This window comes from Dipteris shenzhenensis, chromosome 17 (assembly GCF_047967505.1).
Source record: "Dipteris shenzhenensis isolate YYH24624 ecotype China chromosome 17, Dip_SZ_1.0, whole genome shotgun sequence".
In the NCBI taxonomy this organism is placed as follows: Eukaryota; Viridiplantae; Streptophyta; class Polypodiopsida; order Gleicheniales; family Dipteridaceae; genus Dipteris; species Dipteris shenzhenensis.
This window is the reverse complement of record NC_141612.1, coordinates 746,571-772,982: the sequence shown is the minus strand read 5'-3', so window position 1 is coordinate 772,982 and position 26,412 is coordinate 746,571. Positions and strand designations below refer to the sequence as shown.

The window sequence follows — 26,412 nt, the reverse complement described above, 5'->3', positions numbered from 1 at the left end:
CCTAGTCGAGCTCGGTCGTCGGGGGCGGTGGGTGGCCCTATGGATGAGGGCAACGGTACCCCCAGTGGGGCGGGCCGAGAGCAGAGACGAGATGTCATGGACCTGGATGTGTGAATCTGTCCGTTGACGCAGCTGTCGTGACTCTGGCTCTCGCTCACGTCCGCGTCGTCGGCTAGACTGAGAAGAGGTATCCTGTGGTTGAAAGAAGTCAGTGATAGGCCGCTGGATATCCTCACGCTGTGTGTGCTGCTCGTGTCGCCGTGCTCGGAGAGAAGTATCTCGGTGGCGGGTCATCTCATGTAAGAAAGCGGCAAGGCACCGTGCTCGAAGAGGAAGGCAATGAGACCAACTGTGAAGAGTGCAATTACTTATTCTTAGAACGAGGGTGGCTACCTTTTTTTAATAGAGAAAAGGAACTTCTATTAATGCTTAAAATCCAACCATACGAATTGGCAAAACCGGAAAGGTGCCAATTGTGGCAAAAAACAAAACGGGCTGAAGAAAACCCGCCTGTTGCCAGAGATCCCAGCTCACTACCTAGGGATTCTCTGTAACAGGGGCTAACAACCATGGTGGTGGACTATACAGCCAGCGAATCCCTCGCGGCGTGAAATCATAAAATACACCTGTAGGCCAAGCCTTGCAGAAATGTGCCTGCCTATCGTCAGTAGCTCGAGAACCTGGAACGCCGCGCTCCCAAATAGATCGCAGCGTATAAATGATATCCTGCCAAATGGCAACCAGCGCAGCCGTCGGAGGAACATGGTGCTAGCCCATGACCCAGCTGCAACGGGCCACCCAAATGTTCCAGGCCGTGATGCTGGCCACCGTCTCCCAGACACTATCCTCTCTCAACTGAGGGGGATGGTGAGAAGGGGGGGAGTAGCCAAGTGAAACTCAATGCTGTGAATGCTCCGACCCTGTACCCGGTAAGTTGGCGAGACCGTGTCTATGGAGAAGGCGTGGCCCCCCTCTGTAAGCCAAGCTGCCATACCCCACGTGAAATCTCTCTGCGTGCTTGAAACCAGAAGGTAATTCTTTTCACACAAATTCACCACTTAATCAACTGGAGAAAGAGAACATAATCACACCATGAAAACGACAACAGAATGGGTACAATCTCCCCCCCCTAGATGAGTGGCTCACGCTTCCTCATCTAGAGTATTTATGATATTTCATAAAAGCACCAAGGAGCCAAAATTATCCCTCTCATCCAAAAATGAGGGATTTGCTTTACATAGCCATCTTAGGGCCCAAAATGAATTATGTCCATAACAAAATATATTGCTCAAACTTGCAATAATAAAACAAATACAAAATTGGCCCATGGCCATATAATAATGCGCTGTGCGACACCTCGATTGGTACCCTCGAATTGGAAGTGGATCAGTCGTGAGAGTGGGCCAAAGCCATGCCCCTTTTGAAAAAGGCAGTGGTAGCGCCCTCGGATCTCAAAGTAGGATGGGCAGACACATAGGAAGTGCTCCTTTGTCTGACCGTCCCCATCGTGCACAACCTACAAGTCTGCTGCTCTCTGGCCAATCCTCGCTATGAGTTCCATCACCTGTACTCAAGCCGCCAATTACATTAGTTATTAACAATCGATTGAACGAATCACTGAATCCACCGATCCCAACATAACCGTGCTCAAAGCATAGTAATCAAGCACAACACCAATAACACTAGCGACATTAGTATTAACATGGAATCACCCACAATACCGATCATCTAGCATGGCAAAACACAAGCTAGTCAGGCGTCCCCAACTAACCACACAAAGTATCCACTAGGACCCCCGCCGTGTCCGATGCGCTCCTATGGAGTACTTTGCCATAGTCACACACGACTAAAAATAATAATGTCCAAAGCAAGATATATCATAAATATAATTTCTGTAACAGTGCTCTGAAGCCGTGCCACAATTGGAAGCGCTCAGAGCCAAATCCTCTGAGCTGCTGGGCAGCTCCATAAGTAGTTAGGATCCATCTGCAGCTGCAATCCATCCGCATCTGCTCAAAGCCACGGGCCCACTAGGAGACCACCGTGTGCGACCATCCAGAAGAAATAGGATATCTTTCGTAGATGCAGGCTAGACCACAGGCAGGCCCAAAATCTGGATCTAACCTCCTCGGGCATCTGCTGCGCACTCCAGTGTCTCTCCCGCGAAGGGGTCCAGGCCATTGCGTCCATTTGGATGCAACGTCCTATCCGCGTGGTGCACGAGAAGAAAGGCACCTCCTTCACTCTCTTTGAGAGACCTGCTCTAACCGGCCATAACTACTCTCTGGGGTCTCACTGTATCTCGTTGAAAGGGCGTCCCTCCCATAACCATAGTCTCCAACGGGAGGCATCTAGGTCTGTGATGCAAGAAGGGTCGATCGACCACTCCTTGCCCAAACGTCCCACTACTCTGACCCTTTGCCAACCCACCTGGCCTAAGACCCCGTCCATCTCTTGATCCCTTGTGATCCAGGGCTGCAGCAGTTTGCCCGGTCCCACATCATAGAACCGCGCTCTCGTGGGGGCTGGCGATTGCGGGCATAGCTGAATCCGCAGAGGTACACCCGTCCTAGAGAACTGTCCTAGCCAGGGTGCCAGAGTGAAAACCTGCAGTCCCTCCCTCCAAGAGTCCGGAATAGTTGCCTCTATCTCCACCATCCTCTGGCTGGCCCCTCTCAGATGAGAAAGGACCTCCAATCGTGTCGTTGCCTCTGTTGGGAGTCTAGACCATGTCTCAGGGAGCGAGCCGGGCCACTGTCCCATTGTGCCCATCCAATGTGTAGCCGCTGCCCTAGCATCAAACCATCTTGGTTTCTGACCTCCGGGTGCCATATAAGCGGCTGGCGTGCAGACTCCTCCGTGTACCGGGGGTTGACTCGGATGAGACCTACTGAGATCCACTACCAGACCCTCAAGAGACTCCTCATTAGGGGTGAGCCCTTTCCCGTGAGAGGGACCTCCGAAAAGATCCACCTGTGGGACGGCTGCCACTGACCACATGTGTAGGGTGTTCCTCAAGAGACCATGCTGGAGGAGAAGTTTGCAACGCTTCATGCCTGGAGTGAGACCCCTGACTATCAACTTGCCCAATAGGGCTCTGCTCTGCATCTTTGGATCTTTAATACCCAGGCCTCCCTGTGCTTGTGGTAGTATCACTGTCTGCCACACAACTCTAGCTCTGGTGTTGTGAGTGCCATCTGATCCTTCCCAAAGGAAGTTACGCACCAAGCGTCTCAATTGTCCCATGCAACCCTTGTGAAAACACGAGCAAGAGGCTATATTCCAGGCTGTGGCCAACAGGACCTAGTTAGCCACGAAGGCCCTGCCTGCCAGAGAGAGTTTGGCTGAGCTCTAGTAAAGAAGCTTGCGCCTCACGCTCTCAAGGACCGGGGCTATCTGCTGCTCTGCGGAGATGTCAATGCCCACACGGCATCCCAAGTACCTCGTTGACTGGCCACTCGGGATCCACGTGAAGCCTACCAATGTGCCCCACCGAAGAATCTCCTGGGACTACTCAGTCACTGAAAGAAAGTCGACTGATTTGCCTCAGTTGATCGTTGCCCCTGAGGCAGTGCAATAAACCTCAAGAGCTCCCCTGACCGCATCGAGGCTCTCCTCCGAACCCTCCACATACAAGGCCTTATCATATGCGAACTCGGAGTCCAGAAGCTCCTCCTCCTGTCTAATCGCTAGCCTCATCCCTCTGAGGCCAACCGTTTGCAACCTGAAGAAATAGTCTAACACCTCCGCGACAAACAGAAAGAGGAAGGGAGCCAGTGGGCAGCCCTATCTCACGGAGCGGCTGAGCGAGAAGGCCTCCCTGGTGAACCCACCAATCAAAATCTAACTGGAACTCCTTGCATACAAGGTGGAGACCCCTCTCATCCACTTGTCTGAGAAGCCTAATCTTTGCATCGTGCGCTCCAAGAAGGACCACTCTACCCCCGATCGTAGGCCTTCTCAAAATCCTGTAGCAGGATCGCAAGGGGCTGCGCCTCCTTCCTGGCCCAATCCAGCACCTCTCAGAAGGTGAATATGTTGTCTAGGATGCTACGCTCGTGGACAAAACCTATCTGCATGTCGTGGATGATGTCGACTAGATGTGGTAGTAGCCGCAAACTCAAGACGTTGGCTAAGATATTGTATGCGGTGTCTAGCACAGTGATCGGTCTGCACTGTGGAATGTCCGAGCGGTCCCCTCCCTTCGGGATCAAACAAATCCAGCCTCTACTCAGGGACGGTGGGAGTGCTTCTGAGTCAAAGATCTCCTGAAAGGCCAGCCGAAAGGGGGTGTGCACAAAGGGCCAAAAGCTCCTGAAGAAGAACGGGGACAGCCCATCCTCCCCTGGGCACTTCTGAGTCGGAAGTGCCTTGAAAGCTTCCCGAAGCTCGTCATTTGTGAAGGGAGAATCCAACCGGTTGCTCACGCCCTGAGAGACCACAGCTGGGACATGCTCCCATACCGCCTCGCGGGCCTCTCACACCTGGGGGTGCTTCTCCTCAGTTTGAAAAAGGTGTCGATAGAAATCTGAAACCAACTCCATAATCTCATGAGGGTCCGAAACCACCCTGCCGCTAGCGTCTCTCAGTCTCTGCAACTAGGCACTTGCCAACCTAGGCCCCATGGCCTGAAAGAACTGGCAGCTCATCCTATCCCCCTGCTGTACCCAACGAGCACGAGCGGAATGGTAAGAATACTCAGCCCTCCTCAACTCCGTGTCCTGAAGCTCCAGACGTGCACACTCATATCTGTTAGCAAGCCATTGCTACTCCATGTCCTGCTCCCTGAGACGCTCAATGGAGGCTAAGTCACGCCTCAAAGCTCTCTCTCTCTCCCCTGAAAGGAAAAATGACAGCGGAGAGCCTGGGTGCGGAGCTCCTCACTGCTCGTCTGAATCGCCTCGGTTATCCAGGATGGCCAGCCACCCTCCAGAGTGTCCTCTGGCTGCTGCCAAATCTTCGATATGACTTGCTGTACCTCCTCCCACTCGGCGCCGAACTAGTGGGGTAACTGGCTCGATGCTTACCTTGATGGCCCACTGCATCAAGAAGGAGGCCTCGACTCCAAGCCTATCCGCGCATTGTTGTAGCGTCTAGTATGATGCTTGCTTAAGTTGAACCTCAACACCTAGGCGAAGCACTCAAATAGCTGCTCCCAAGTCCCGTCTATTTGCAGAAAAACCCAACTAAAAAGTGGCGGTCTTCCCATGGGAGACCCACAGTTCCCTCCCCTGTGGGCCTAGCCACTCCTCCCTCATCCTGAACATCTGCTACCCCATCATCAGATCAATCAGCGTGGGGGTCCACTGCTCCTCCCCACTAGCTGAGAATTGAAATCCCTAGAAGAGCCGTACACTCCTATGGAACGTCCTTTTTGGGACTGTAAAATCAATACTGACACCTCCATAGCAAGCGGGTATCTGTCCAGAATCTCTAGGTAGTTCCGCGGTCCTAGCCTCCAAAACTCTTCGGGCAGAGGATGACCAGGGCGGGGCTTAGGACTTGGAAGCTGAGAAAAGGGCCCCGATGACCCTAACTGTAAGGAGACAGAGCTAGGGATGGGCCGCGTCGAAGAGTGCTCAGGTACCCCCCTTGCCCATAGGTCGAGACGAGGAAGGGCGGGAGTCGGGCGGGGGGGAAGGAGGCTGCTGTAAGGGGGCCGGGGGGGCGAGAAGGGGAGGCCGGGGGGGTTGGGAGGTGAGAGTAATAGCAGCTGGGGGAGGGGGGGCGGATCAGGGGGCGACAGGGGTGCGACCCCGAGAGGAGGGGGCAGGGGTGGTGGAGGGACCTTTGGAGCCGACTCTGCTGGGGCTCCAGACTCCTGCTGAACGGGAACCTGTCTGTCCTGTTGTCATCTGCGGGTCCGAGGGGAGATCGTAAAAGGTCTCCTCCTCCTCCATGTGTGTTCGGTTCGGGGACTCCGCTGGCACCTTCCCCTTCCCCTTCCTTGTGTCCTAGGAAGAAGAAGTCTGCGCCTTCTTGCGCTGTTTAAGTCTGACCCTCCTCCTCTTGTTTTTTTGAGGTGATTTGGAGGGCTTCTTTTATTCCAGCTTGGTCCAAGTCCCTTGGGCTGCTGCCTTGCCTGCTGCTGGGGTGTGGCCGACGGACGGCGCTGAGCCTCCCTATGCTCCTGTCTCTGGTGAGGGGCCCTGCCCGCCAAACAGTCCCGTGCCAGGTGACCCATCTGTCTACACCAAAGACACTGCCCAGGCAAGCCAGATATCTCTACACGCTGTCTGAAGTCGCATCCATCTAAGGTCTCTAGGAGGATCTCCTCTAGGAGGGACTCTGGATGCTCTGCGATAACCCGAAGGCGAGGGACCCCATTGTCTGTTACCACTGAAGTTGCTGTCTGTGGCGAAGATTCTAGAACTGTGCCAAAACAATTCCCTATGGAAGGAAGAATAGATCTGTACTCCTTGGGGCCCGGGAAGCGGAGCGTCACTGGGAATCGTGGCACGTGATGAGTCGAATCCATTTCCTCGACTGTGAAGCCATGGTACCAAGGAAGGAGGTAGACGACATGAGGGCCTAGTAGGATAGGTCTCTGCTCGACAAGGGAGGCCGTGGTGTCGGGGGAGTTCAGCTGCATGAGGAAGACTCCTCTCCCATAAATCGTGACCTGCTGGATGTGGTCAACCCCTAGGGCTAAGCTCGCCTGAAGCCAATCCCTGTCCTGCAAAGCCTCTACTTCATACTTGACCCGCTGCTTGTCTTCTGGAGAGAGCATAATCTTAACCACAGTGAGGGTCGAAGGTGCCGCCATGTGAGCCCTTCTTGCGAGACCAAGGGTCGCTGTCAAGGTTAGTTCTCTGGAGAAACAAACACGAAGAGCTCGCTGCCTGAAAAGGAAGAGAGGCTCGGATCTCCAAGTAGTGTTGGAGCTGTGAAGTAGAAGCTGCACCAAGGTCTCCGTTGGGCTGCTCCTAAAAGGACAAGCAATAAAAACCGATGGACAGTATTCAAGCGCAAGCACCTTACAGAGGGTTACCTAGAAAAGAGTTGCTGGAGAGGCCACACAAACAGCTAAGACTAAGTTGCCAGGCCAAGGACCAGCTAAATGAAACCCATCACCTCTGCTTTGAACTCGAAACTGAAAAAGTGTCTTGCAGATGCGTACTGAAGGGGAGCGAACAGCTCCAGCACCAGCGTGGGAGTCTAAGGGCTCACTTGTGACCACTGCGAGATGGAGGCATTGCTTCCCAAAAAGGGCGACAGAAAACCTATGCGGAGCTGCCTGGAATTGGCCAGCCACAAGCAGGCGAAGGGTTGGTAGCAGCTGCAATCAAGAAGACTTTCACGTTGCCCCAAGTTAACTCAAAGTTCAAGGCAAGAACCACCAGCAAGGTCCGCCAGCCCAAACTCATGAACAACAAGTAGCACTTGCGAGCAGTCTGAGCTGCGAGGCAGCTCTCAAACTGAGCTTTGAACAGGAATCCGAGCACCATGAACAAGACTGGCATCAACTAGCTGCAGCCTGCTGGAAATATGTCGCGACCTGTTGGAGCTTGTTACCACTCCAACTGCTTCTAAGAGTGCCACGAACTAGCAACGTGCCACGCACAGACCCTGCACCTACTCACGAACCAGAATCCCCTTGCAAATCGAGCTTCTTCCGTGTGCGGCTTGTTAGCAAGGAGGAGCAACGACTTCTTTATCAAACGAACAAGTGCTCCAGCTACGCCTCTTCAGCCAAACTCTAGGCTAGCAACAACGCATAAGCCTTGAGGCTTGAGCAGGAACATCAACAACGTCCTAAACAGCAATGCCTCCAATAGCGTAGCAACCGAGGTCAACATGGGCAGCACCCCCAGCATCCATGCCTTCATTGCCGACCACACCTTACCGAAGCATCTACACGAAGACAATGGCCAGCGAGCTCGACTCCAATAGCTACAACAATCGGGCGACCTCCAACGAGCGTCGAGCACAGTCCTTCACCGGCTCCATGACGACTCCCTTGATGCTCAACCACTTGTGCATGGCTACTCCATGAGATTTTGTCAATTGAGGCCCAATCCTAGCCAGTGGCAGCTCTCCTCAAAATAACAAGGGTGGTTACTACAAGGCAAGGATATGTAATAAAGAGCAAGGATATTCTTAGAACAAGGGTACCTACTATAAGGGCAAGGATATTCTTACAACGAGTGTGGCTGCTACAAGGGCAAGGATATGTAATAAGCAAGGCAATGTTTCTAAGGACTAAGTGCTTTTAGGTAAAATAAATTCAGCTAAAATTGCTAGAGACCTATGCTAAGGAACCTTGTGGCAAATAGTTTTAAGGGTTCACGTGTATGGGAAGCCAAGACAAATTGCGCCATTGAAAAGCTTTGCGAAGATCGGGGCTAGGACAACAATCCCATATGTGAGAAACTCAGTGCATAGCCCCTCATGAGCTTTCGCTCGGCTGTTGTGGAGCTTCAATGTCGCATCCTTGACACCACCGTTGGTGAATAGAGTGCAAGTGGTAGGGCGAGGTGAGGGTGACAAGTCCAGAGCTGGCTCAAGGAACTTGTGCCAAAAATCTTTGGAGTTGCTGCCAAACAGAGTGTTCAATAGTTCCTGCTCATTTTGGCGGACAAATGCCTGTTTCTTCCAGTGTACTAGACGAAAAGCCTTACACTCTTCATTGTACCAAGAATGAGAGGCTAATCAAGGCGGCACGATCAAGGCGGCACGGTCCTCTAGTAGGGGTATGTGATCAATGTATGTGAGAAGTGTTTATAGCCATGCGGAGTAAGCGGGGGGGGGGGGGGGGGGGGAGAGAGAGAGAGAGAGAGAGGGAGAGAGAGAAGAAGAAGAAGAAGAAGAAGAAGAAGAATATATTATCGTCCTCTGAAGACCAAAAATCGGCCTATGGGACCTGAAACAATACAAAACCTTACATACATAAAGACTCCTCCCTCAAAGGGGAGGGTAATAAGAGAAACTACCTTTATGTCTAGGTGATTCTCTGTGCTTGAAAAGCTTAGATACAAATGTTCCTAAAGCTGAGGGTGACACCTTATGTAGCAAATCAGCCAGTCTGTTATGTCCCTCAAGAAGAGAGCTGAACTTTTTCCTAATGTGTGCATAGTAAGGGCATATCATTACCATGTGTTGTTCTGTTTCTGGCATACCCTGGTCACATAATTGGCATATTCTGCTCTCTCTTGGCATGTCTTTCCATCCTCCTATTTCAATTTGCAGCTGGTGTGATCGGGTGCTAAGTGAAGCCAAAGCCCTCCGCTTATCCATTGCCATAGGTGTGCAAATGTACTTCTGCGTGGCTGACTCCTCTGCCGCATAAGTGGGCCAATATTGGGGGTTGATAAATGTGCAGTAGTACTCGAACTTATCTCTGTTTTTAGCTGTTTGCCATTTCCTGTGTAGTGCATTCAGCAGGTCACGATGAAAAGCAGCTTCATCTACCTCCTCTGGTGAGTAGTTCAAGTACTCCTCTACCTCCCACTTCCTGAACCAATTTCTCAGATCTAGTGCCCATCCAGATGCCAAAATCTTGCTCTTGTTTGTCTTTTGGGGCTTTTGACTTTCTCCCCATGCCCTCTTTGGCAGCCTTTCAGCATCCATGCCTTTGACCTTCGTAATGTATCTGAGTACCTTCTTTAAAGTATGTAACTCTATGGGTAAGCATCCTGTCTCTAGAAGTAGCACAGAGAGAGAGAGAGAGAGAGAGAGAGAGAGAGAGAGAGAGATTAACGTCCACAGAAAGCCTTGCGGGCCTATGGGACAAAGGGACACCAAAGAGAAAAACTCATACAAGCCACAAGGGGCTGAGGCAAAGGGCGCGCTAAGACCCTTTGCTGAGTACTGTGCTGAAATAAAAAGAGCTCACTGGCTCAAACAAAAACAAGTACAAAAATAAATAAATATATCATATCAAATCATGTGCTATCTGCTATCGGGAGTGGGCTGAGAACTGGAACTGGACTGGAAACTCAGAAACCGAAACCGAGCACCGTGGTGGCTCATCTATGAGCGGTGAAAATGTCTCGAATCTGAGTTTGTATGGCTTTCTCATACTATGGCATCGGAGGGGGGCGTGGTCTCCTCGATCTCTGAACTCGGAGAGAGAAAGAAAAGAAAGAAAGAAAGTTTATTAAAGTCTTCAGGAGACCGTGAAGGTCTATGAGACTAAAGATAACTGATACAATGAGCATAACGGTGGCGGTCTCAAAACGGGCCAGCCAACCGTTTCTACAAAAAAGTGGTTATGAAGGACGGTGTGTCTAGTTCTGATACAAAAAATATGTGTCAACCTCCAGATGATACAAAAAAGAAGGGGGGGGCACCAAAAATGGGGCAGAGGGGGGAGATACAATATATATGTGCAGGTGGTGATCGTCAGAGACCAATTATAGAGGGGCCGTCAAATGAGAGGCCGGAAAAAACCCTGCGATAGATGATTGGCCTCTGACGTCACGCGGCCTAGTCGAGCTCGGTCGTCGGGGGCGGCGGGTGGCCCTGTGGATGAGGGCAACGGTAACCCCAGTGGGGCGGGTAGAGAGCAGAGACGAAATGTCATGAACCCGGATGTGTGAGTCTGTCCGCTGGCGCAGCTGTCGTGGCTCTGGCTCTCGCTCACGTCCGCGTCGTCGGCTAGACTGAGGAGAGGTATCCTTTGACTGAAAGAAATCAGTGATGGGCCGCTGGGTGTCCTCACGCTGTGTGTGCTGCGTGTGTCGTCGTGCTCGGAGAGAGGTATCTCGGTGGCGAGTCATCTCATGTAAGAAAGCGGCTAGGCATCGTTGATCCGGGACTCGCAGCATGTGTGGGAGGGGGCCGAATCCATCGCGGAAGAGGCAGTGGTACCAGACTCGAATGGCATACTAGATAGGACATCTGAAAGCAAAGTGCTCCTCCGACTCGATCTCGTGCAAGTCGCAAAGTGGGCAAAGGCGGCCCTCTCGTGGGATACCCTCTGCGTGTCCGCTCTCGATCCGTAATCGGTGTGACAAAACCCTAAATTGACCGAGGGAGATCCGGAGCGCATGTGGTAGATGAAGCTGTGTGTAACCCGGAGGTGTGATGAAGCCCTCCTGTGAGATCTGGAGGCAGTGTCAGCGGTAGAAGTCGAGCTTCACAGGAAGCTTGGAGTGAACAAACCATGTCCGCCAGGTGTGGAGCTGGAGCATATCCGCTCGAATGAGCCGGTTGACCTCCTGGTCAATGGGGGAGAGGGGAGATGATGGAGCGTCAAGGCTGTACTGAAAAGCAGGCAACCGGTCTAAGTTGAGGCCCAGTTGGGTGAACCAACTGGAAAGACGACTATACCAGCATCGCTGGTCCCCATCAACGGATAAGGCCATAGAGGAGGATAGGGCTAGCCAAGGTAGGCGGAGGCGACCGTCGGCGGAGGAGCTGAAATCCTTGACTCTATGGAGATAAGTGATAGCCTGGAAAGCCGCATCAAGCTGTAGGGGTGAGGCACTGAACTCTGCTAGAATGATCTAGTGTGTTACCGATGGTTTGCTGCGGATCATCCGAGCAAACATCAGTATCTGTAGGCGCTCGACTCGAGCCCACTCTGTGTCTGAAAGGTCGGCTCCCCACCACGGGCTACTGTACATGCCTGCTGGGCGGACCAAAGAATCAAAAAGGAGAGACTTGGTCCGCGGGTCATGGAAGTGGGAGTGGTAGCACTGTCGCTCCAGCTTGGCAAGAGCGACGTAGCCCCGGCTGATCCTGGCCTGCATGGCCGGGCGCATCGTGAGAGAGAGAGAGAGAGAGAGAGAGAGAGAGAGAGAGAGAGAGAGTTTATTAAAGTCTTTGAAAGACCGATGGGTCTATGAGACTATGAAAAGCCTGATACAACAGTCAGCTGGTAGAGTGGTGCTACTAATTGAGCGTCCACTCCCATATAAAGCAAGAAATGCATATCACTACATGACCATATACAAAGAAAAGCAATCATGTACAGCCTCAATATCATTGTAGTCTCTCAACTCCCCCGTCAAGGGTGAGGGGAGCGATGTCATAAAATTTGATATAGAATGCTGCTGTCCCCGTGTGGCTGTAGCTCTGTGCTATCTCCGGTCCCTAACCCTGTGTTCGACAAGGGCGACAGTCACTCCGGTCAGTCGTGTACCCACCCTGAACATGGATGGGATTTGTCCAAGTGTAATTGGAGCATCTCCCCTCGGCCTGAGCTGTCGTGTCACTGGCTAGGGGTCCCGGTCACGCCTAGAGCTAGCAGGGGGAGTATCCCTATCATTGAGTAGGAAGAAATCTGTGATCATGTGCTGAGGGCAATCCAGAGATGCACCACTCCTATGTCTGTGTGATTGCAAGAGGTGCTCACGATGCCTAAGCGCCTCATGGATATCGGCAGCCAGGCATCTCTGATCTAGGAAGAAGAGAAAACGGGACAGTGACCCATAGCTCTCTCTGAACAAGCAGTAAAACACCCCCTGATCTCATAGTAGACTGAACATCTGAAGATGAAATGCTCCTCTGACTCAACCTCGTGCATGTTGCATAGGGTGCAAATGTGTCGCTCCCAGGGAATACCCTCTCTCGACCACTCTCAATGCGGAGTCTGTGTGAAGAGACACGGAACTGCCCAATACAGATCCTCAATGAGTGGGGTAAATGAATCCGTATAAACCTCGGTGGGTCAATAAAACCCTCATTTGAGATATGAAGGCAATGGTCTTCGTTGAAGCTGAGCTTCACAGGGAGCTCTGTCGGCTCCAACTAGGTACGGAAAGTGTGCAGCTATAGAAGATCCTCATGTATGACCTGGTTGAACGTTGAACTCATGACCCCGAACTGGGGAAAAAGGGGCATCTATATGGAGCCCTAGCCGCTCAAACCACCGCAATGTGTGCATGCATACCAACATCTCACATCCCGTGCCTCTGATAGTGCCATGGAGGAAGACATGGCCAACCATGATAATCTGCTACGACTAGATGTGCGATCGCCGTAGCTAGGACCCGATACAAATAGGTAATGACATGAAACACAGCATCAAGTTGTAGCGGTGTGTATCCAAATGCGGCCTGAATGATCTGGTGAGGGACTTACGGCTTACCTCGGATCATCCGTGATAGCATAAGAACCTGTAGCCGCTCTACACAAGCCCACTCAGTGTCAGACTAATCAGGCTCCCAACATGGCCCTCCATACATCCCTGTTGGGCCTACCAAGGAGTCAACGAGCAAGCGTTTGGTCTGAGTATCCTGAAAATGCGAGTGAAAGCAGTGCCTCTTCAACCTGGCCAGTGACGCATACCCTCGACTCAAATGAGTCTACATCGCCGGTCTCATGGTGAAAAGAGGTCTGTAATTGTAGGGACAACCTCAACCGGTGACTTGTCAAAAGTGAACTGCTCCTCATGCATCACAGCCCGAGAGGTGTTGAAGATCATGACCTTGGTCTTGCCAAGGTTGACCTTCAAGTCATGCGACTCACAAGAAGATTGCATCGTATCTAATTGTCTTTAAAGCTCCTCTGCTGAGGACGACAAGAGCACCACATCATTAGCATAAAGCAGTAACTGAATCAGAGTGTCACCAAGCTATAAATCTTTCAAATTCTTTTTTTTTTCTTTTGCAAGAAAAGCACTTCATTAAGTATGAATAGAAACCGCAGAGCAAGCTCAAGTGTGGGAGTACATACGGTCAAGCATGAGAAAAAACAGCTCAGAATGAGCAAACAAAAATCCCAGGTGGTAGCTGAAAATGGCACCTCATCCCTGAAGGAGAGTCAGAGAAGAAAGGACAACCCTTTCAGACTCTGAGAAAAGCAAGCCTCCTAGCAGTAGCAGTCTTGGAGGTTCCCTATATGTTCGCCCAAATGGCCATCAAAGTGTGTATAGTATCTGCCCAGATACTGGCCATAGTTTGAGAAGGGTGAACCTGGGAGTCCTCCAAAGCCTGTGTACATCTGGCTCTCCAAATATGCCATGTTGTAATACTAGCCAGAATCTCCCAAGATGTGTCTACAGAAACGTGGGGAGCTCTGAAGATGTCGTGGAACAAAGAAAGCTGTGTCCGTGTCATGTCCCTCGAAGAAAACCTGTCGATGAGTGAGTGACAACCAAGCAACTGATCCCCAGGTCAAGAAGAAGGGTGCTCTATGAAAAATGCAAAGTATCCTAGCAACGCTCTTTCAAATCGTCCTCCCCTGAGTGCACTCCCAAAGGCAGTCTTGCACTGACTCAACCGCTGAGTGGCATCGAGGACATGTAGGATCAGCCCCGAACGTGGATCTCCAAAGGTTCATTGCAATCCCTCCATGAATAGTAAGCCAAATGAATAACGTGATTTTCCTATTCGTGAGGGATTTCCAAAGTCTCCTCCAAAAGTTTTTTTGCATCTCTGCAAAAAAGTATCCCAATGAGGAGCTCTAGAGGACCTCTAGCCTCTACAACTGAGCTGGCATCTCTTGGCATTTCTGACAATGTAACGAAAGAAGGGGATGCTCTTCTCTCGATGCCCTTCCAAATTCAAAGTATAAGTTGACCATTAATTGATCATACGTAATGAGTTCTTTATTTATTTAATTATGTTCAAAGGGTTACTTTCATTTGGTCAAAGTCTTGACTCCGGTCAAAGATACTTAACCTCGGTTAAGTAAGCCTAACCTCAATTTGGAAGATCTCGCTTCGGCCAAGATGGTTAACCACGGTTAACCAACCGGTTAAAGTGCTGACTTCGGTCAAAGAGTGCTGACTTCGGTCAACGAGAATTGGCTCACGCCAAGAGGGTTTCCCTTTTAACCAAGGTGCGCCAACTTCAGTTGGAGAGACTTGGCCATAATTAAGGCTCTTTGACTGATGGACATGCCCCTTAATTACGACCAAAAGGGTTGACCTCGGTCTACCAAGAATTGTGTTCTATGTTTTGTTCAAATGTTTGCTTGGTGGGAACACCCACAATGACTAGGATTAGTCTACGGATCATTATTTGCATGCAAGACTCTAACCTTTAATGGGTACCATGGTTGTGCGCTTTAGTTTATTAATTGCAGGTACCAAGCGGGGCTGAGAACCCAAGTGCTTTGGAGCTGAATGCACAGCCAGGAGGTGTCCGTGTGACTCAAGGGCTACAAAGACCCTAGAGTTTTTTCCCTTTGTGGCATGTAATTAAAGTCTAGTTAATTTTTTGACAAGTGGCATGTTTCCTAATCAAGGAGCCTTGAGCTCTTGTAAAGATTGCACGTTTTGAATTGCTGCACTACACAGCTCTACGCTGAACTTTGTATTCAGAATTTCTAGCATGAATAAAAACCTTGGGGGGGGTCTAGCGCAACAAGTTGTCCTTGGCCCTAGTGTGTTGCGAGGGAGGGATAGAGGGAGAGAGTTGTTTGCTGTTATGTGATGGTTTCAATGGGAGAGGTAAAGAGACTTGTTCGTAGTGATGAAGCAGGCAGATTGCAATAAGGAAAGTAGTCTGGTTAGTTAAACCAGTACCCCAGTTAGCCTAACTTTGGTCTAGTTAGTCAGGTCTAACCAAACCAGTCTGGTTGGTGTAACCAGACTGTGACCAGTCCAATTACTCTGGTTAGAGTCCAGTTACAGACTAACCAGACCAGACCAGCTGGTCTGGTTAGTGTAAGTAGCCGGTTACTCATCCTGTTACTGTGCCCCCCCCCCCTTCAAAAAAAAAAGAAAGCAGAGACAGTTTTTGCCATCATTTTCCACCCTCCTATCAGTCATATTTCTCTCAGAAAATCAGCAGAAAACAGAGAAAATCAGAGTTTTGCAGAAATAAAAGAGATGCATGCCTTTGTGCATAGAGAAGGGGAAACAGATGCATTCTGCAGCAGCCAGAAAAGGGGCAACACAGAGAATGAATGCTTAAGCAACTTTGGGGGTTTATGCATTGAGTGGACAGCCTATTACTGGCACAAGTTGTGAATGCAATACACCTCTTATTGAGGTATTTTTCTCAGGCTGAGTGCATTGGTTGCATATACTCTGTGAAAGAGTTGGCAAAATCTCAGATAAGTTGCAGTGATGGCTTCACAACAGCATGCCCAATCATCCATGAGGGAATGACAGAGTCTATCAGGTTCATTAAGAAGAGGCTATGCAGATCAACAAAGCGAATGCCTACAGAGAGCTGATTACTGAGTTGGGTGAGGCAAGAAGCGACCCTTTGTTTCACGGGATGGTACAATCTCTCTTTGAGGAAGAGCCAGAGAAGCCTCCCTCTGGAGCAAATCAGGAAGCGATGGGCAAAAAGATATCTTTGAGTCCTACTCCTGTTTCCACAGATGATACATTGGGAAAGAGTAAGAAGTCTCGCCATAAGGACAACAAAAGAGGAAAAGAGCAGGTCCTCTTCCAAAGAAGAAAAAGGCGAAGCATCTTCATAGTTCATCTAGCTCGTCTTCTTCTTCTAGCTCTACCTCTTTATCCTCGAGATCATCTTCTTCTTCTAGATCCTGAGAGCCAGAGCATAAGAAGAAGAAGAAGAAGAAGAAGAAGAAGAAGAAGAAGTCCAGCAAGAAGGCAGAGACTAAAGAGTTCAAAGATGGTGGGAAGTCAGTGAGATTTGCCACTTACAATGGCTAGTATGGCCAAGCTGAAAAGGCAATGCAGTTCATAAGGCAGTTTGATGCTGCCTTTAGCTTGGGAAATTTTAGTGAGTCCTCGAAACTTCGTATGGTTGGTTTGCACTCGACTGGTACAGCCAGTGCATGGTGGCTAGCTAAAACTGCTAATTATACAGCTCCCAAGAAATGGAAGCATTTCAAGAAAGCCTTTTATAAGCAGTTTCTTCCCAAGCAGTTTTGGGACCATGTCCTCCTTGGTTGGGAGACTAGGCAAACAGCTTCATTGAAAAGCTTTGCTAGGATTGGGGCAAGGACATCAATCCCATGTGCAATGAACTCAGTACACAATCCCTCGTGATCTTTGGCTCGATCTTTGGCTCGGCCATTGTGAAGCTTCGCTATGGCATCCTTCACATCCCCTCTAGTGACAAGTGTGCAGGTGGTAGGGCGGGGTATGTGTGAAAGGTCAGGATTAGGCTGATCTGGGATGTCATATATTGTGTGTGCATAATCATACCAAACCTGAGCATTTGGGATAGATGATGTAGGACCGTCTCTTCAGAAATTCCGCCAAAAGTCTTTAGAGTTGTTACTCAACAAAGAATTCAGGTTTCTTTCTTCGAACCAATCGACGGTACTCGCACACCGCTTTCAGTTCAGAAGGAAGGTTATGTTTGGCTTCAAATCTGAGCTGTTTATCTTTAGGTCCGACTGCAGCCCCAGCCTTCCTTGCAAGCCTGTGTTCCCTCTAGCGATTCCTGTCCTTGCTTGCAGCCTTCCGTACAGGCTGTACGGCCTTTCCGTACAGATTTCAAGCCTCCCCGCAGGTTCCGTACCTGCTGTCCTTGCTGTGCGGATTTTTGCTGGCTGATTGCTCGCGCTTTTGCTGCTGGTCGCCTGATCCTCCTTGCTCTCCTTTTCTATGAGCTCTCTTCCTTGTTCAGCACTTTTGCAACCCTTTTCTGTACCTCTGTTATTTGCACGCTCTTGCTGTCCTTTCCTTTCCTGTGCTTTTGTTTGGCTGTCCTATTGTGTTCTCCCGGGCCTTTTTCATTTTGTCAAATATCTCATCTGCTCCCTCTTTTCCAGCCTTCTCTAGGTCTTCCTCTTTGCTGTAAATTGCCTTTAGTCTCTTTGTTATTCATGGATTCAATGAAGATTTAATCACACAAGAAGCAAAAGCACGTCTTGGGTTAGGATGACCCCGTACACGCCTCACTTAAGGCTCAACTGGTTTATGATGTTATGCATGAGGGATTTGAAGATAGTCGCATGGATTGGAAGGATTCTACTCCCATTGCTAGGATTATGGTAGAGGTCGAAGACGTAGTAGATCCAATGTGAGAATATGCAAAGTATGCTGTAATTATTTTTTCCCAAGTCGAGTGCTAGTTGCATCAGATGTGGGCAAGTGGCTAACCAGAACACTAGGTGGTTGCTTTGTTCGAAAGGTACATTATGCAGCTCGGGTTTTTTTGAAGTTATAATGATTGATGAGCAGCATAAACAGATGCTCTTGGAGCATTCTCCACTTTTTTATGGACAACAGATAGTCCATATTTTGCCATGGTCGCCCATTATGAGGCTTTGATTCGACATCATTGTCCGGTATGGGTGGAAGTGGTTGATTTTCTTCAATGTTTGGCCTCGCTTTTGCCAAAAATTGCAGCCTCTTTAGGCACGGTAGTGTGTTCACCCAGGCCAAATGGAAACTCCAACAAGTTTTGCATTCTGTGGGATACTGATAATCCCACTCCTGAATCATACTTTGTCACAGTAAATAATGTTGCTATGGGGAGTGCTTTTTATAAGCTCAAATGGGGGTTATTTGCAGGAGCTTGCTTTGAATGCAACAAGGTTGGGCACATGGCCTCCCAATGCCCTCTGGTATTAGATAAAATGCGTGCGGATGCTATGCTTGCTCAGATGCAAACTGAGGATATTGCTGGTCCATCGGTGGTCAAAAATAAGGGCAGCAAGCAAGCTAATGCAGCTTAGGAAAAGGAAAAGCACTTGTTATCTCAAATGGGAATACTTCATACTTCCATGCCTTCCACTTCTCAAAAGGAAAAAAACTTTGCAGGAGGCTTGGCAGACTCCAAGGAAAACTGTGACAGTTAGGAGACCGTTGCCTTCTCGCACATGGAATGGTCCTTCCTCAAATGGTCATACCTCTGAAGAAAATTCAGGAATTGGTATCACATGCGCTGTTGTGACAGCAAGTCGTACTCTTTTCCCTGAAGAGGAAATTGCGGGTTTGCTGTCTTCTCAACAGGCGGTTGTATCACTTTAGGGCAGAGGTCCTGACCTTGAGGTGGAAATGCAGACTTGATTCAGCTTTGCTTCCACTGTACATAAACTGTAAATATGCTTTCACAAATCCAATGTTTGATGCTTAATGTACATGGTTGTGTGATGCTAGAAATGGAAACTGGTATGGGTGTATCTTTTCCCTGAAGAGGAAATTGTGGGTTTGCTGTCTTCTCGACAGGCGGTTGTATCACTTCAGGGCAGAGGTCCTGAACCTGAGGTGGAAATGCAGACTTGATTCAGCTTTTCTTCCACTGTACATAAACTGTATCTCAATCATTTACCGCCTAACATAGTGTCATTACAAGAATATAATCAGCATATGTATGTGGGTCAACATGGTCCTTTTGCCGGCTTTGAAAAGTTTTATGCTAGACGGCACTCCTTTTCAGGAGTGGTTTTTTTGGTGAAGCATGATCTTCAGCCTGCTGTTGTTTCAATGACACTCAAAGCAGATGGATGGTTATGTAGTGTCTTACTCAGGGACAGATTTTTGAATTTGCTTCAATTTATGCACCCCCATCCTCTCGCAGCAAAGGTTTGATTTGGGATGACATGCAGCAATATCCCTGGAGACAATATGCTTTTCTCTGTGGTGATTTGAATAATACCCCTCAGCCAAGAGACAATACATCTGGTATAAAAATATATATTTATTCTCTGGTTGACCGGAGTCAACACTCTTGATTATAATTAAGGAGCTTTGACCAAGGGTCGAGGCGCCTTAATTATAGCCAAGTCTCTCCAACCGAAGTTGGCACATCTTGGTTAATCGGGGTTAACCCTCTTGGCGCATGCCAAGTCTTGTTGACTGAAGTCAACACTCTCTGACCGTAGTCAGCTCTGTGGTTCTCTGGTTAACCGCAGTTAACCCTCTTGGTAATAAACCAAGTCTCCTTGACCCAAGTCAGGTTTACTTGACTAGAGTCAAGTATCTTTGACCGTAGTCAATCCTTTGACCATTAAAATAACTCTTTGACCATAATTAACACATATAAAACTCTTTAATTATGATCAAATAAATGGTCAACTGTGCTTTGACTTAGGATATTTACATTGTGGTGACAACAGCGGTTCGCAGCAGAATAGTGGACCTGTGGGAGCAGGATTGGGACCCCATGGGGGATATGGCAGCTCAGGTAGCTCAGGTTCTTATCGAGTCTAGTCTCATATGTCAGCAGGAGGCGATTTTGGTCAGGTAGCAATGGTGGGCGAAGGAGAGGGGTCTCAGACCAGACCTTGCCTCGATACAGCGGATGCAGCAGTCTTCTCCAGGCTTTGAGGAGCTCAGACGACAAGAGGTTAGAGCCCGAGCCATGTTAGGGGAGATCACCCAGCGACGCTCAGAGTTCTCGTTTCATGCTTCCAAGTCCTTTTGGGCTAGGAAAGGCGACAGGATGTGCAGAGAGCTCTTCAGGACTCTTGGCTAGAGGTGAGCAGGGGAACAGTTCCGATCTCTTAGAGCGCAGGATGGTAGTGTCAGGACAGATCCAGACGAGGTCAAGGACTTGGCGAATTTCTACAGATCCTTGTTCCAGCAGGAGTCCCCAGACCCTCGTGCCCGCCGATGCAGGGAGGAGGTGTGGAGGTATACGCTGTCGCTCGTGCAGCCTAGCATGAGTGAAACCCTTCTCGCCCCATTCACCGTGGCAGAGATGCAGGATGCTGTGAGCGATATTGATGGGCATAAATGCCCAGGTGAGGATGGGCTCTCTAGAGCTTTCCTCACCACCTTTTGGGAGCAGATCCACCAGCCCTTGCTCGCAGCCTTCCAGCATATCTTCTTTAGCGGACAGATGCCAGAGAGCCTTGCGACAGGCTTGATTTGCCTCATCCCCAAAGGGGGGGACCGTCAGGAGATCAGACAGTGGCGCCCTATCACCCTCCTCCCGACTGCCTATAAAATCCTCGCCAAGATGATTAGTAGCCGCATCCGACCCCTGCTACTAATCATTCGACCCCTGCCTATAAAATCCTCGCCAAGATGATTAGTAGCCGCATCATTCTTGGAGGGCACACTTTCTCGGTTCGGTTTCCCGGACGAGTGGATCAAAGGTATTGCTAGCCTCTACAGATCGGCCTCCAGCCGGGTTATCATGAGTGGCAGGATGGGGGAGAGATTCACCCTCGAGCGCTCGGTACGTCAGGGCTGCCCGCTTGCACCCTACCTCTTCCTATTTTTTGCGGAGGCCATGACTCACTTCCTACAAGCCCGCACCATTGGTCTTCGAGGGATGCGCCTCCCTATTCGGGACGATGCAGAACTTCTAGACTCCGAGTATGCAGAGGACACGGCCCTGTATGTGCAAGATGATATCGAGTCACTGGAGCGAGTGAGACTGTCTTTAGAGGTTTTTTGCCTAGCCGCTGGGGTGAAAATCAGCTGGCATAAGTCATTTGGTTTTCTTACGGATCTGGGAGCCAGCTCACAGTGGGGTATTTTCCCGGGGTTTCGCTGGATCCCTAGAGGACAAATGACACGTTACCTGGGATTCCAGGTAGGGCTGGATATCACGTCGGCTCAGCAGTTCCTACTGGTCCTAGTTTCCATACGACGGAAGCTAGCCTTCTGGAGCACGGTTCGGCTATCTCTGGTAGGCAGGGCCCTTGTGGTCAATCAGGTCCTTTTAGCCACCGCTTGGTACGTGGCATCTTGCTGGTGTTTCTCGAGATCGTGCGTAGCCCAGCTGAGGAGACTGGTGCGAAACTTTCTGTGGTCTGGCTCAGATGGTTCCGGCACCACCAGAGCCCGGGTCGCCTCGCAGACGGTCATTCTCCCCCAGACAGAGGGCGGTCTTGGCATCATAGATCCAGAAATGCAGAGTCAGGCATTACTTGGCAAGTTAGTCATCTGCGGTCTGACCCTAGGAGGGCAGACGTGGAAGCTCTTGCTTCAGCATGGTCTCAGCACGTGTATCCCCCAGAGAGGGGGTGATTGGCAGCCGTCTATCCGGTGGATTTTCACTTCAGCCCCGCTGTCCCTTTCTCCGCGGCCTCGTCTCGGTCTGGAGGAAGTTGCGGCACAGCCTCTCTCAGGTTCCCCCCAGCTGCTGAGAGGAGATAGACAGACAACCCCTGATTTGGAGCAGCCAGGTGACAGATGATGCAGGTTGCCAGCTTGGAGAGAGATCCCATATCCCATGGGCACTTTGGGCGTGTGGGCCTGCGCGCTCGCTCCGGGTTTGGAGGGACGTCTATAGCCAGTTGGGCCCAGGCGAGCTGGCAGCAGCAGTAGGTACGGCACGTGGGATCCAGGCTCGGCGAGCGGAGATCGATGCTGCCATTCCTGCAGGTTGGAGGATCCCCATGATCACCAGACAGCTCCTCCCAGGAGATGAGAGGTGGCTAGGGCAGTTCACTCCCCGCGGCATTCCTTTGGTGGTTGCAGGCCTTTTCTCGGACTCCTCGATTCACTTCTTCTCCGTCGTCGATGGTAGCCGTCCCCAGAGCAGAGAGGCCGTGATTGACCCCCAGCTTTCCTGGCAGCACCTTCGCATCATAGGGCTGCAAGGGAAAGCGTGGCATATAGACCCCCTGATTGTTCAGGACCAGGATTGGAGACTCTAGATTTAGGAGGGCCGCTCCTTGACAGAGGTGGAGTGGGACCCAGGGGAGTGGCGTTGGCCACCACTGGAGACCTCAGAGAACCCTACCCCCTTCTTCTCATACAACGCGCGTACCGGTAGGCGTGCTCTAGGGGCTCTCCAGCACAGGCTACCCACCCAGGCACATAGTTGGTATGCCCAAGGGATATCTCTGGTCTTTCTTCGTACATTCTGGAAGACTCTTTTGGCAAGTTGGCGGCCGAGGAAGATCTCTTACTTTCTTTGGATGGTGGTCCACAAGGGGCTACCAGTTGGGAGATGGCTGAGGCAGATGGGGTAGGAGGGGCACTGCCTGATGTGTTTTCAGGAGGAGTCCCTGAAGCACTGCCTTTGGAGCTGTTCGCATGCTCAGACAGTGTGGAAGGGAGTCATGGGGATCTTAGCGAGGGCTGCACCCGAGCTAGGACCAGTCACTTGGGGAGCCGTTTGTTGGTGCAGCACCGAGATGGGACATCACTTGGCTTATGAGTTCTCTCGGCAGGATCCAGTTTTCTTAATCACGCAGGCCACCTGGGCATACATGGAAAGCTTCCCTTGGCATCTGACAGAGACAGATGCAGGAGCAATGACTCGGCACCCAGTTTGGGAGATCATAGGGAGTATTGTAGGCTGGCATATCTGGACTTCCAGATGCACGCAGACCTTAGGAGATTAGGCTTCTTCTGCTACCCAGACCCTAGCGGACATTTGGAGCACGATCATTCACATGCTCAAGGGTCAGTGGGATCAGATTCAGGGGGAGTCCCGGGCAGGGAAGGAGAAGCGACGGCGCTTCCTTCGCGACTGGGACCATCAAGAGCTGTTCTTCCAGCACTCTGCTCAGAGTCTTCAGTGGCATTACTCCCCCCCACCGTGGCTGTTTGTCCACACTCAGATGATTATGCCTTGAGAGGCTTGTAATTATTTTGTTACCACGGGCTGTATCCGTTTTGTGATTACAGCCCGCTGGCCTTTAGGCCTTCTTGTACTCTCGTTTTCAAGCAATATAACTAGCGCTACTTTTTGCGAAAAAAAATAAAATCTTGTGGTAGATGGAAATATCCAGGATGGGATGGTCTTACAATTGAATTCTTCCTTGCATACTGGGATATCCTTAAGTCAACTTTGTTGCGAATGAATAATTTGTATTGGGAAAAGCAGCGCATGCCAGATTCTTGAAAATTGGGCTTGTAAAACTTCTTTCCAAGAAGCAAATATGTGAATCATTGGCTGATTGGAGGCCTATTACTCTTATGCCTGTCATTTTACAAGATCATCATTAAAATGGTGGTTGATCGTACTAAAGGGTATTTACATGATGGCCTTCATCTCGCACAATAAGGCTTTGTTCCTTGTAGGCATATCACTGATAATATTGCAAATGCCTACGTTGGAATAGAATTTGCCAAATACACTCAGCTAGATGTCTTGTTACTACAAGTTGACACTGCCAAAGCATTTGACACAATTCATTGTGATTTTACATCACAAACCATGCATGCATTGGGTTTTGGACAGAAATTGCAGTAGACTATTTATTGGCTTCATAGTGACAACAAAGCCGCTTGCATATTGTCTTGGGATATCTCGATAGCATGGACTCTTTGCTGTTCAGTTCGCCAGGGCTGTCCGCTTAGTGCACTCTTATTTGCCATAGCCACACAGCCCATGCTTCAATACATGGATCATCTGGTAGCGGAAATTCAAGGAAGCAGTGCTTTGATTGGTCAAGCTTATGCAAATGATTCCTTTTTTGCAGCGCAGAAGCCCTAGGCAGGGCTGTAGCAGTAGGGGGACGCCATCGATCTCCTCTCTCTCACACTCACATTGTGCACACGCACATGTGCACGCGCGTGCGTGCGCGCACGCACACACACGTGTGCGCTCGAGTGCGCACACATGCACATGCACGCTTAATGCGCACGCATGCAAGGATGAATGAAAATGGTGTGGGCTATTCTTGTGGAAGGGCATTAGATTTTAAGCATCCTAAGTTTGTTTGTGTTACATGCGCTTCATGGTGGGTGCTTGATAGCTTGTATTTTGGATTATGCAATAAAAATGCAGCTTGCATATTTTGCAGTATTTTAATGGATTCCAACACTTTCATAGAATGAGTTTCAAGCCTTCTTTAAAAGCCTTCTATCTATTCTTTTGCTGAAGCTTGAGATGATTACACCAAAGGACTACATTGGCCCACTCATGGAGCTTGCACAGGACAGGAGAGGTGAATTCAAAGAAATGAAATACATCACTGAGAATAGGGCTTCCGTGGTATATGAGCTACCGTTAGCTGAGGTACGTGGTTTGTATACTCTATATTAAGAAAAGAACACCTGATTTGTGAGTCTGATCATTTATGTCTAGCCCAGTTTGTTTTCTATGAAAACATGTGCATAGAGTTTGTTGCTTTCTGGTATCACATACATTTGTTGTTTGAGGTGATTGTGCATGGTTTAGAATGCATACTTGTGATGGTCTTGCGTGATTTGATTGATGCATGTAGATGGTTGGTGATTTTTTTGATCAACTCAAGTCAAGAACTAAAGGCTATGCTAGCATGGAATACTCTATTATTGGGTAAGCTTGCTTCACTTTTATACATGTGTTTTGCATGAGTTAATACTCCTCTGCTTGACTCCATAATTCCATGCAGTAATTGATTGATTATTTTTAACACCAGGTATCGTGAAAGTCAGCTAGTAAGGCTTGACATTTTGATCAATGGGGAACGTGTTGATCCATTAGCTGCCATTGTTCATAGAGATAAGGTAAAGATGGTATTCAATTACCAATATATATAAAATCTTTGTGTTATTTCCATTACATCTTTGAAGAGCAGTGGGGGGCACCTAGTTACTTCTCTTTTCTTGTGATGTGTGGACGTTTGAATAACGTTCTTTTTTATCTTGAATATGTTCAAGGAGGGCATTGCATACACATTAGCTTGTAAATGTCTTGTGTATTGTTTGTGTGAGGGTGCACATGTGAGTGCATGTGCAATTGTGTGTTCTAGATATCAAATTAGGTTGGATATTTTGATGTCACATTCAGAAATGAGGGTTGAATATTATAAACATTGTCCTTGTTTGAACGTTGCATAGATTCTCTTTTATTTAGATTCAACAAGGTAGCATAGGTAGTTGTAGATATATTGCTTGCGTAATGGCATGATAGGATGTTGAAAAATAATACAGCATGCTAGGTGAATTGAGCAAACCGGGATAAGGGCTTGCCCTTCATTTTTTTCTGAAAAAACAGTGCTAATTATATTACTTCGAGAACAAGATACAAGAGGTCAGCTTATAGCTGACGGGCTGCGTTCACAAATCGGACACAGCCCTAAAAGGTAGCAAAATAAACCATCCTCTCACGGAGGGATAAGACGAGTATGAATGAACAGCCATCGGGGTGGTGAGTAGTGCCACCGAAGGCCCTGCGTAGTCTGCTCGAAGAAGAGGCCCTGTGTGTCCCAAGCCCGGAGGAAGCGTCTCCGCTTCTCCTGACCGGCCCGGGAGTCTCCCTGAATCTGGTCCCACTGGCCTCTGAGGGTATGAATAATCTCACTCCAAATCTCCGCCATGATCTGGGCAGTCGATAAGGAGGTGCCACCGAGGATCTGCGCGCAGCGCGAGGTCCAGATGTGCCACCCTGTAATGCTGCTAATAATCTCCCAGACTGGCTGCCTCTCCCGAACTCCTGTATCAGCCTCTGCTAGGTGCTGTGGGATACCCTCGAGCGGTCCCCACGTCCCCTGTGTAATAAGGAAAGTGGGGTCCTGCTGGCATGCCTCGAATAAGTGATGAAGACCAGGTGCGGTGCTGCACCAACAGAACGCGCCCCAAGTGATCAATCCTAGCTCTGGTGCTGCGCGAGTAAGAATCCCAAAAGTCCACCTCCACACATCCTGGGCGCGAGTGCAGCTCCACAGGCAGTGTTTTGGTGTCTCCTCATCCGCATGGCAAATCTGGCAACATCCGTCCTGGCCTATCTGCCTCAACCAGCTCCCCAT

General features: G+C 49.6%; 1 protein-coding gene across 5 annotated transcripts in view; it reads left to right on the top strand.

Moving 5' to 3' along the window:
- LOC147891500 (Small GTP-binding protein) overlaps positions 1–26,412 on the top strand; it is a 224,393-nt gene that overhangs the window by 116,972 nt on the left and 81,009 nt on the right. For all 5 annotated transcript variants that reach the window (XR_015542420.1, XM_087388079.1, XM_087388078.1 and 2 more), the window contains 3 exons: positions 24,564–24,698; positions 24,907–24,980; positions 25,084–25,171. Coding sequence is in view for 4 of the 5 variants with exons in the window: in XM_087388079.1 (XP_087244205.1) it covers positions 24,564–24,698; positions 24,907–24,980; positions 25,084–25,171 (297 nt within the window). In the remaining variant the exon portion in view is untranslated. The remainder of the gene's footprint in view (positions 1–24,563; positions 24,699–24,906; positions 24,981–25,083; positions 25,172–26,412) is intronic.